The following is an 11,245-nucleotide window of genomic DNA, read 5'->3' as shown; positions in this document are numbered from 1 at the left end:
GTCTTACTTCCATCCTCTATCTTAGATAATTTTCTTTTTGGCTCTTGGTACTCATCCACTTCAGCACAGCTCTCCAGCCTCTGCCGCGGCAAATATTTTTGCTCAGGTTGTAAGAGGCTTTGCTGGTAAGTCGTTAAGAGAACTTTCATATGGACGTCCTCCATTTTGAAACCTACCATTTGCATTTCATTTTTTTTCAGCCCCACTCCCTCTCTGTCCTTTGGATGAATCTTAATCCAATTATTATACTTAATTGAGAAATCTGTGATACTCCAATTAAACCTAAATTGGGGCAGCACAAGTGGAAAGAGATTCTTTGTCATATGATTGAAAAACGAACAACGATTGAAAGCAGACTTTCTGGAAATCATAATCTCGAGTCCAGGCAAAGGAGAAAGCGACTTTTCTGCCGACAACCACGTTAGACAGACATTGAATATCCCTCTGACGACGATTGCAAGACAAATCAGGAGCAAACTAATCAGAAATATTAAACACCAATTGGGACGGGGATCAAACATCCATGTTAAACTGAACATATAGAATCCTTAAACTGTAAAGTTATGAAAACACTAGAGATTTACAAAAACTATAAACGCCAATTAGGAATTAAGCCAGAGTAACTAACTAAATCAATACGGAAGCCATATGTATCTAAATAAGTTTCTACCAAGTATAGTATTTATTAGCTCGTCCAAGGAAAAGGCCACTGTTTCAGCACATAAATGTTGTCTAGGATGTCTTAAGCACGTTCTCCACGAATCCGCCGGGCAAGCTGGATATCCTTGGGCATGATGGTTACCCTCTTGGCGTGGATGGCACACAAGTTTGTGTCCTCGAACAAACCCACCAGGTACGCCTCAGCAGCCTCCTGCAGCGCCAGTACTGCATGACTCTGGAACCTCAAATCTGTCTGCAATTTGGCCCCCCCAAAAAAAAAATCAAAAAAAAATAATATCAGTTATCAATTCTCCACAGGATATTCCAGACTACCGCACATATAATTTATACAACAGTTCCAATTTTACCTTGAAATCCTGGGCGATTTCTCGGACCAGGCGCTGGAAAGGCAACTTTCGGATCAGAAGCTCGGTGCTCTTTTGATACTTTCGGATTTCTCTGTTCATTGAATAGAAAAATAAGAAGAAAAAAATTAACAGGTAAATTACTCAATTAAGTGACTTGGCTACACATATTAGCTGAGAATTAGGGTATAATTAATTACCGCAGAGCAACGGTTCCAGGGCGGTAACGGTGAGGCTTCTTGACTCCGCCGGTGGTAGGTGCAGACTTCCTTGCGGCCTTTAAAAGAAAGAACAACATAAATTTAGTACAATTCGAACCCCTAAAATCTTCAAATGCTAGTGCTACTTATCAATTTCTCAAGAACGCCAAACAAGAATTGAGAGTAAAATATAGACCTTGGTGGCGAGCTGTTTCCTGGGAGCCTTTCCACCGGTTGACTTACGAGCGGTTTGCTTGGTACGAGCCATTTCTTACACAAATCTACAACCACCATATGAAAAATTACACCCCATATCTTGACAATAAATCTTTAAAAAAAAAACACGCACACACACACACACATAAGATGCAGCTTACCTTTACTAAGGGGGAATAGAAGAGAATCCCCGGTCGCTAGAAGGATTAAACTGTAACGAACGCAGGAGCGAGAGAAACCGAACCAGGGGGTTGGTATATATATATATATATATATAGCTGCGAGGAAGCAGGGTGGGGTGGGTGAAGGACCTGAAGGTCGGTTAAATCGGGGACGTGGACTTGGGAGTGTTTCAACGGTTGCGTATGGGAAGAGGAAATGTCCCAGCTATTTGAAAAATATTTCGATCCGCGTGCTCGCTTCTCATTGGCTGTCGTATTGCAAGAAAGCCCTCTCATTGGTTGCCTTTTGGTTCACTCGGATCGCTGAAACCTGTGCTTCTTCTGTGTCTGTTTCATGCTCTGGCGAGTTTAGTCCATTGGTTCTGGTGGCAGGCACGTTTCTCTCACCGTTCAAGGTTTAAACTGGCTCCCAAACTCTTGGCCTATTAATTTTTAGGGTTAATTACATTTACCTCCCCTAAGGTCTGTTCCATATTACCAAAGAAATCTTGTGGCTTGACCAAATTACATTTACGCCCCCTCATCAATGACGGTTCTTAAACTCCCTTAATGAATGTAGTTAAATGACAGATATGTCCTAGTTTAAACTTTACCAAAAGTAAATTACTTATACTGTTTTAAACAAAAAATTTAAAACAAAGTAAAGGAGAAAGACAAAATACAACAATATAACAAATATAAAGAAATGAGAAAAATATTAAGGAAAAAAAAAGGAAATAATTGTTGAAAGACATAAAATATACATTGAAAAGTGAAGGCTTTTAAAAATATATATACATTGAAGAATGCACACCGAACCTGAACTTGACAAATACTAGTACTCACAATCGGCACGATAAAAATTTCAGAGGACTGAACCTTTTTTTTTTCTAACATTCTCCGGGTTTGTTTGGATTGCTTCATATTTTCCCAATTTTATTTGCTTACATCATCTTTACAATTTCCAATACACCTTTTTATCTTTCCAATAGCTTTTTATCTCACATACATCACATCACAAAAAAGTGTTACAGTAAAAATATCCCAAATAATCCCAAATAACTTACAATCCTATCCCTATTCTTCCTATCCTAATATATCTTGAATTTAAGGAGATTGAACTCATGCTCAAATTCGTTTGAGAAAGATATCAAATTTTGTAAATTAACATTTCGCTTGCATTATAAACACATTTCTCAATCCATATTTTTAGGCCACGTTTGAATTGCATTTTTTTGTTAAAAAATCACTGTAGCGATTTAATATATATGAGGTAAAAAAAATAATTGGAAAATGTGTTTATAAAAACGTAACAAATTTTCTTTGAAAAATTGCTTTCCAACCAAGACCTTATATTTTCAACCACCTTTTTATCTCACATACATCACATCATAAAAAGTGTTACAGTAATTATTTCAAATAATTATGTTTCAAATAATACTCTATCCAAACAAACCTAAAGTAAACTCAAATTAACTCGTAAGTACTTGAACAAAAATTTAGGACATTTTACCCTCAAATAGGATAGATAGATAAAGCAAAGCAAACTCAAATTAACTTGTAACTCCTTGAACAAAAACAAGCCCTAGAGAAATTTAGGACATCTTATCCTCATATAAGATAGATAGATAAATGAATTTTGGGCATGAATGTTAAACTCCCAATCTTACTATTACGATCTTATGATTTTATGATTCAAAATTATGATTTCGATCCCGATCTTAGTACAATTCTAGAGTTTTGAACTATAATTTTGTGAGTTCAAGTGCGAATTATATGATCTAAGAGGTTTCTTATAAGCATTTGAAAATCTTATATTTCATGCAGTTAGATCAATAATATTTAGTTTTTAAAATTTTAGCCGAAAAATGTAATAAATTCCAGGGTCATTTGAACTTTTACCTATTGCTACAAATCACATATTTAGTCGAAGAACTATACTGTTTTAGTTATAATTGCATTTGCATACGTTTTCACGAACAATATAAATAAATAAAATATCAATTTTTTGTATTTTTTAGTACAATTGTTCTCTAATTTGAGAGAAAATTATTCAACCAACCCCTAAACTATTTGCATGCACTCTTTTGGTCTCTCAACAATATATTACCATAACGAATTCCATCAACAAAAAGGCGTCATGTTCAAATACTTCCATCAAACTTAGCTATTAATATCAACAGAACGTGAAATAAAGTGTATAGAAAACCCTTAAACTATTCACATTGTTAAGTTTTGGCCCCTAATATCAATTGTCTCATAGCACCATGCCAACTATTTTAGTAGTAGGGTAAAAAACCTATGTCGTTGATCAAACTAAATAGTTCTCAAACTATGTCGTTGATCAACTTTAAGCTCTCTAATTATTAAGTGCATATGTTTACCTCTTGACTTGTAAAAAGGCATATTCTTTACCCTTTTAGGTTTAGATAATTTTAGAAATCTTCTTTGAGATTTATGGTAATATCATTTGGCACTCTTGAAGTTTCAAAAACATCACTCAACTTCCATATTAGTAGAATGGACCATTAATCACTATCATATTGTGTGAATTTAAAAAATTATCTTCACTACTTTAACAATTTTTAGGCAAAACATAATGAAAAGAAAATTTTTAGGTAAAACTTGTAAATGTTACATTATAACCAACTTGTTAGAAAATTCAAAATAAGACAACAACACAAATAGGTAGAATTGAGAGAAAAATATATCTCTCTAGTTAAATGATTATTATAAGAATAGTTTAATGACACAAGGGTGAAATCATTACAAAAGATATGATTTTAAGGGAGGTCAGTGATATTTTTGAAACTTTATGAATGCTAAGTGATATTAACATAAATCTTGAAGAGGTTTCTAAAATATACCTTTTTACAAGTTGGAGGGTTAAAAATATATACTTAATAGTTGAAGGGTTAAAAATCTACTAACATAATAGTTTGAGGGCCTTCCAAACTTTTTGCCCGTGTAATGAGTGCAGTTGGAACCAAAGGGCATTTTTGTCAAATCATTTAATATAACCATCATAACTAGAATCAGAAAAGATAAGACGAAAAATATACTTCATTAGTCAACATTGTTAAAGGCTGAATCTAATAATGGTAAAATGAAGTCTATATTTCTTCTTAACCCTTTTGGTTCTGGTCTCGACGGTTATACTAAGTGGTTGGACATAAATATCTTCAGTTCTAGATACACTTATGACGGATTTGGGGCAGGGACGGTCATCAGTATGACCGTCCCTGCACGGTTAAGAGCCAAGATTGGCCCTCACAATTTTGTGCGGTTGAGATTACACCATGTAACTCGATTTCCGCGCCAAGTGTGGGGCCCACCACTATCTTTTGTGAAAATACATCATGTGAAAAAAAAGTTACACGATATACAAAGAAAGTTACGGCCAGTTGATAATGACTACAATTGACAGGGACGGTTGCACCTGCAACCGTCCGTGCCCCGAGTCCCACTTATGACTAAGGGGTTACTCTGAGATAAATTAAGAGCCAAAACTTGACAATGAAAATCGTTTAATGGTTCCCTACATACTTTACCATTAAAAAACTCTTGTGTTCAGTTAATTTTATTCTTCGTTCTATCGGTATCAACGACTAAATTTGACAAAATTCCTTAAACGTGAAACTTTTTTGTTGAGGGATTTATTTACAATAATTTATTATTGAGTGCAATGAAAATAGTTTAGGAGTCGGACAATTAGCTTTCTCTTCCTCTAATGGGCTCTGTGCACTACGTTTTATGGATAAATGATGAAAAGTTCCGAATCTTTTACCAGCTACGTCCATTCATCACTAATTCACAATTACCACTTACATTCCTCACTGAATACACGTCATCCAAAAGTGGGTTTTACAAACAAAATATTCATCGTTTTTCCATTCTACCCGAGCCCTTCGCTAAAAACTCATGGCAAGGCGGGAAGGAATGCCTGAAACAGGATTGCAGTGCTAATGCATTTCTTTTGCTACATGGGAACTGTTTTTTGGATCCATCCGAATATCCAGTGAATTGAAACGTGCATGGTCAAAACTAAGGCTGCAAATGAATCGAACCGCTCGCGAGTCAAAGCTCGACTCGACTCGAGCTAGAGCTAGCAAAATCGAAACTCGAGCTCGAGTTCGAACTCAAAATATTAAGTTCGTTAGCTCGTGTACATATATATATTTTTTATTTTAATAATAAAATTACATATATATTCATAATATTTTATTATTTATTAAAAAAATAATTATTTGTTATTTTTATTAGATTAAACTCGAGTTACTGAGCTGTTTACGAGTCAGAAATTCGAGTCACATTACGAGCTAACAATTCAAGTTGCTCGTGAGGCTTGTCGAGTCGAGCTCGAGCATGACTTTTCCTTGGTCGAGTTGAGCTCGAACTCAATTTTCTTGACTCGTCGAGCTCGAGTTCATTTGTTATTAAGTCGAGCTCGGCTCGATAAGTCCAAATCTCAACTCGGCTCATTTGCAGCTCTAGTCAAAATCAGCACTAACTCATTGTCAGCATAGAACCGGAAAGGGGTCAATAGCAATTGCCAGTGATCAATATCGATGCTCGAGAAATTGCCAGTGATCTATATTGAAAGCAAAATCTAAACAGAAAATAATAACACAATTAACATGTACCATGTACCTTAATACAGGAGAAATACAGCGGATCTCTACACTTGATACTAGTTACAAGCAATAAGGGTCCAACCTTACCCCATGGCCCATACAGCCCATACACATGCTCATTTATCTATCACTTTTCAATAGCCCTGCATCTTTTCCCCGACCAACATTACAAAAAGGAAAAAGGGGAGACGCAGACAGCTTAATTCTTCAGATTATCCAGAAAGGGAAGATTAGGGGTGAAGGAGAGAATTGATTGGCACCAATAAAAAAGGGAAAACTCCAATTACTTCGTTAACTAAACGAATAATTTTTCCCCTGACAATTCCAAATCAAATATATATAATTGTCAGTAGTGGCTGACAACCTTTCCCCCTATAAACTTCAACTTACATTTATTTGATGGTAATGTAGCGATTTGTGCCATGTTTCGCCCAGTGCTCTTTAAGGTCAACAGGGTTTGACAGATCGTGGCCTTCTGCTGCTAGGCGACTCAGCAGTTTGTTAAAAGCACTTCCACTCATCTTCCGACCACCAATTCTGGCATGACGCTTATTAGGCACTGCTGGCAATGGATACATAGACAAATTGGTGGTACAACAAGATGATTGCCAGCCTCCATTTCCCCACTTGTAGCATGGCCTGAGAACTCCTGTGCAGGAGCACACAGGCACTGGCATGGTTGACTCGTCAAAAGCAACCTGGTTCAAACCCAGGTCCTGATCCTTCCAGTCTGGCTTCGAGACACCTAGTTGTCTGTTCAGGTCATCAGTGCCACTACCCACTTCCTGCCCAGGCTTCCACTCATGTGACTTGCCAAACATTGTTTTGTTGAGGTCCTCACCCTCCCTTTTAACCTTCTTCGATGACTTTGAAGCCTTCTTAGTTGATGTTACTGCCTTCGGATCCTTGGTTCGTTTTGTCCTCCTGGACTTTGCAGGCTCCAGCAAACCAGGTGATATTGGAATAGCATCACTTATGGGCATATCTCTGCTACCATATGGAGGTTCATTTACTTGGGGCTGGTGGTGTACGTGCTGCTGAGGATGGTGCATATGCTTCACACCACGTGTAATTTGGCATCCTGGTGGGCAGGGAGACATATTACCACTATTTATAGAGTTTTCGCGATACTGAAGAGTGGCAATTGCATTATCGCGTTCCATAATGGCATTATTTCTTTCAGCTATTGCTGAATCCCTCTGCAGGATAGCCATGTCTCGTTCTGCCAAAGCAGCCTTCTTCTCAGAAAGAGCCAAATTCCTCTCCTGGATAGCAGCATCTCTTTCAGCCATAATGGCCATGATTTGTTTCATTGATGGCTGATGCTGCATTAACCACTGAAACAAATGCATCAAAATAGTTATAATTAGCACCTATAGATAGCATTCCATAGTACAGATACTATAGAATCCATTTCTCTCCCATGTAGGATTTACTAAAGAAAATGTAGTAAAAATAAAACCGTATCACTGATCCATAACATGTCGAATCTAACCTGACCCTGAGGTGGCTTATGACGCCCATTCTCACGATGCCCACTATCATCCATCTGTAACAAACAACAGGACTAGCGGCTGGTATCAGTATGAACTTTCCAACCAGTACTATAGGTGCAACATGGACTCAGGTAGGCATGAAACAACCACTCAGGCCCTGCAACCAAACATTTAAGAACAGCATATCTAAAAAGATTCCCAAAAATTTCTAAAGGATGCAAACTCTATACTTTTCTATACAAAAAATTACAAAGTAGAAATGAATGATACCATTAACCCAAGCAGGAGGATCATGAACTGAAACTCATATTCCGTAAAATTCCTGCTTGGAAAAATTCACTTGTGTGTCAGCATGATATCCAGTAAAACAAACTCATTATAACACAATATCTTTGACTTAAAAACAAACAATTTCTTAAGGCATAAGAAAACCGAGCAAGTAGAAAGTACGCACATACTATTTACATACAATAGAACTACACTATATTTCTAAGTCACTTCTGCCTGACGGATATCAAAGGATTGACATCCTGATAAAACAGAAAACCCCAACAAGAAGCACAAATGAAATACACCTGGAAAGCTCATACAGAATCAATGACCAATAATTTATAAGACAATAATTCTTCTGGAAGACAGTAGTCAAAATTGCAATTAGCATATATTTCCTACATCATAACCAAGTGTGTTCAAACTCTTCTAGAAATAATTAAAATTCTATCTGTTACAAATGAACCTTGTTAGGATTTTTATCCTACTTTTTGTTGCAGACACAAGTACATGAGCATCTGCAAAAAAGCATTTGCAGACACGTTATGAGACAGAAACAAGGGGAATATTGAGAAAGCAAATGCAGCACGTATTTCCAATAAACCAATGACCAAAATGTGACACAGAGTGGCAATGGGTGAACCACTTTCGTAGCTGAAGGAGGTTCTATAAGCTAACTTTGAGCAGCAAGTTTCTGAGAGCACTTCCAAATCGCAAACCAGCAACATGAGAAATTAGTCCACCCCAAAAGTATCTAGATTTTCTTTATCATGCATAACGGCATAACTTTTAGAGTAATAATAGAACCAGTCTAACGGTCCATTTTAAGGGCAGTATGAACCTTGAGTAAACTAGAGTTTCATCAAATAGGCACTTTTCCACCAATAGTTGTACTGGTAAAATTGTTCCCTTCTCAATGGGAAGCAAAGCTAACAAGAAGAAATCAAGTAAGCCTTTACACCTACAGTTTTTACATATTTGTCGGAACCAAAAGAACATTACAATATTCAGCACCCCGTCAATGTTATCCTCTCCATTTCCCTTCAATGCACACTTCATCTTATTTAGATCTCATTTGGGAAAGAAAGAACAACAGTAACTCAGCTTTAAAAAAAGAAAAGAAGGAAAATTAAGATCCCGAAAACCCCAACAAAGGAGCGGAGAAGGAAAGTCTGTCAACTGAAATGAACTTTAACGGCTTCCGAAGCTGAATTTACAGCTAAAATTTCAAACCTTCAATGCTCTAAAAAGCTCAAGTTCACCAAAAATGAACTTCAACCTGCATCACACTTGGGGAAAAACGAACTAAAACTACTGGCTTGAAAAAGAAAGAAAAAAAGATATCCAATCAACTTGATTAAAACTCAGCAGGGGACAAAATAAAATAAAAAAAAAAAGGAAAGAGCGCAAATTAATCAATGCAAACACAGTTGTATTGACATAAAATAAACAGTCAACCAAATCAAGTAAGAAGCTAACACAAAAAACGATGAGTAGAAAAATCAAGTAACAGCCAGGATTAAACAGAGATCATAAGTTAATCGAAAGCTCACAGTGAAATATCATGGAGCAAAGAGTTGCAGAGACTATAGAGAGAAAGCAAAAGAGTCAAAACCCTAAATCGAAGGAGAAGGTGATTGAAGAAATATCTATGACGAAAGAACAGTTGTTGTAAGGGCAAACAAGAGATTAAGCCCCCATTACTCCAACATCAACTCAACACACACGCGCACACACACACTCTCTCTCTCTCTCTCCTGTTTTTAACGTTCTTTGTTTTTTCACTATTTACAGGACCTTTCTCTCAAGTGTCAACGCCACCATGCCATCACCTTTTTTTTCAAAAAAAAAAAAAAAAAACTGCTACGCATAGGGATGTTTTAAAAATAGGGATCATATCAGAAACCTCCCCTAACGTTTTTCTAAAATGTTACCTAACATCCTTAAAATTTTAAAAAATTATTTACCTCCCTTCCTTTTGTTATTTGTGTAACAAAATTTTGAAAAATACTAGACCACCCTTTTATTTGCTAAATAAAAATACTCCAAATCCACTTTGTTTACTCTAAGAAAATCATCATCTAAAAAATAATTTCTAATAATACTACCACGTCAAAGTGTTATAGTCCATAAAAATATAAATTTTAAAAAAAATATTTACAAAGAAATATATCAACACCAATTTAACTATATATGTTCAGAATCATTTTCTTATGAGTCTTATATTTTTTTTCAACTTCTTCTCAACCCTGCTCAAACCTTTAAATTGTGTTGATTATCATAAAAATTAACTAAAAATAAACAAAAAAATCATACCACTCTCTATCACAATTACAAAAACTAAAAGGCAAACAACATTTAATATACTATGTATAATTTACAAATAAAAACCTCATAGTCATCCAAAAAAAATGAATAAAGGAAAATATTGAAGAAAGGAGAAAATGAAGAAAGTGACTTTTGTTTCTCTTTTTTTTTATTTTTTGAATTCTATTTATTTGATATGTAAATTATATATCAAGTGAAAATTAATGTAATCTTTTTACAATTATTAGGGGTACGTGATTTTTTAAAACATTAAAGGTGTCAAGTGATATTAATGGAAACGTCAAAGGAGGTTTCTGATATTATCCTTTAAAAATATTTGAAAATGATAGGGGAAGTGCGAAATGACTGCTGGTGAGGAGTGACCGCGAATCCCTCGTCCTGACTCCTGAGCCGTCCATTAGATGTTCTTAAGATTCGTGCCATACCACTTTTTTAATTTGTCCTTGTACACATTTGATCCAATGGCTTGGGTCCGCCTTTTTCCAAAACTTTTCTCCACAAAAAGGCAAATCAAATGGCTCAAAAGGATGGTTGTGTGAGTTCTAGTCCCACATCGGGGAAGGGGTTGGGGTTTGTTGGGTAGATAAGTCTCCTTGGGCTGCTCCAAGAGTTGCCGGCTTTTGGAATATGCTCTGGGGTTTAGGTTTGTTGAGTCAGTAAGAGTCAATTGACTTCTTGACAGAAAAAATGGCTCAAAAGGATAATGCCAATTTGATCCTCTAAGGCTCCTAAAAACTTTTTTAAAAAAAGCAGAAGGAGCTCGTGAAAACTTCAATATGACCCCCTCTAAGGTGACAAATTTTTGATTTTGGCAAATCTCTTTTCCTCAAGGGTATGCCTGTAATATCCTTAAGGGTCTTAATTCTCAACAGAAGTTAATATTGTGAGATTAGCAGTAATTAAGATGTGGAATGG

The 11,245-nt window shown here is 36.1% G+C and overlaps 2 protein-coding genes across 3 annotated transcripts; both read right to left on the bottom strand.

Moving 5' to 3' along the window:
- Positions 1-478: 478 nt before the first annotated feature.
- LOC113749411 (histone H3.3) lies at positions 479-1,766 on the bottom strand. Its single transcript, XM_027293143.1, has 5 exons — positions 1,603-1,766; positions 1,422-1,506; positions 1,226-1,302; positions 1,029-1,119; positions 479-913 (listed from the first exon to the last, which is right to left on the bottom strand). The coding sequence occupies exons 2-5, from the start codon at positions 1,491-1,493 to the stop codon at positions 743-745; spliced, it is 411 nt and encodes a 136-aa protein (XP_027148944.1). The 5' UTR covers positions 1,494-1,506; positions 1,603-1,766; the 3' UTR covers positions 479-742.
- Positions 1,767-6,212: 4,446 nt separating this feature from the next.
- LOC113749055 (protein BASIC PENTACYSTEINE6) lies at positions 6,213-9,742 on the bottom strand. Of its 2 annotated transcripts, none has more exons than XM_027292698.1 (4): positions 9,556-9,742; positions 8,003-8,054; positions 7,732-7,889; positions 6,213-7,573 (listed from the first exon to the last, which is right to left on the bottom strand). In XM_027292698.1, exons 3-4 carry the CDS (start codon positions 7,783-7,785, stop codon positions 6,629-6,631), a joined length of 999 nt encoding a protein of 332 aa, XP_027148499.1. In that variant the 5' UTR covers positions 7,786-7,889; positions 8,003-8,054; positions 9,556-9,742; the 3' UTR covers positions 6,213-6,628. The 2 variants fall into 2 exon arrangements, with proteins under 2 accessions (XP_027148499.1, XP_027148500.1); XM_027292699.1 differs by having other exon boundaries at positions 8,010-8,054.
- Positions 9,743-11,245: the final 1,503 nt, after the last annotated feature.

Source organism: Coffea eugenioides, chromosome 10 (assembly GCF_003713205.1).
Source record: "Coffea eugenioides isolate CCC68of chromosome 10, Ceug_1.0, whole genome shotgun sequence".
NCBI lineage: Eukaryota > Viridiplantae > Streptophyta > Magnoliopsida > Gentianales > Rubiaceae > Coffea > Coffea eugenioides.
The sequence above is the reverse complement of the archived record's forward strand: the minus strand, read 5'-3'. Positions and strand labels throughout refer to the sequence as shown.

What these genes read in the sequence shown, in the direction of transcription:
- LOC113749411 (XM_027293143.1), bottom strand. Translation starts at nt 1,493, where the DNA reads ATGGCTCGTACCAAGCAAACCGCTCGTAAGTCAACCGGTGGAAAGGCT. An exon ending in CCTGGAACCGTTGCTCTGCG is followed by an intron (nt 1,120 to 1,225) that starts GTAATTAATTAT and finishes TTCAATGAACAG; the next exon opens with AGAAATCCGAAAGTATCAAA. An exon ending in AAATCGCCCAGGATTTCAAG is followed by an intron (nt 914 to 1,028) that starts GTAAAATTGGAA and finishes GCCAAATTGCAG; the next exon opens with ACAGATTTGAGGTTCCAGAG.
- LOC113749055 (XM_027292698.1), bottom strand. Translation starts at nt 7,785, where the DNA reads ATGGATGATAGTGGGCATCGTGAGAATGGGCGTCATAAGCCACCTCAG. An exon ending in ATAAGCCACCTCAGGGTCAG is followed by an intron (nt 7,574 to 7,731) that starts GTTAGATTCGAC and finishes CATTTGTTTCAG; the next exon opens with TGGTTAATGCAGCATCAGCC.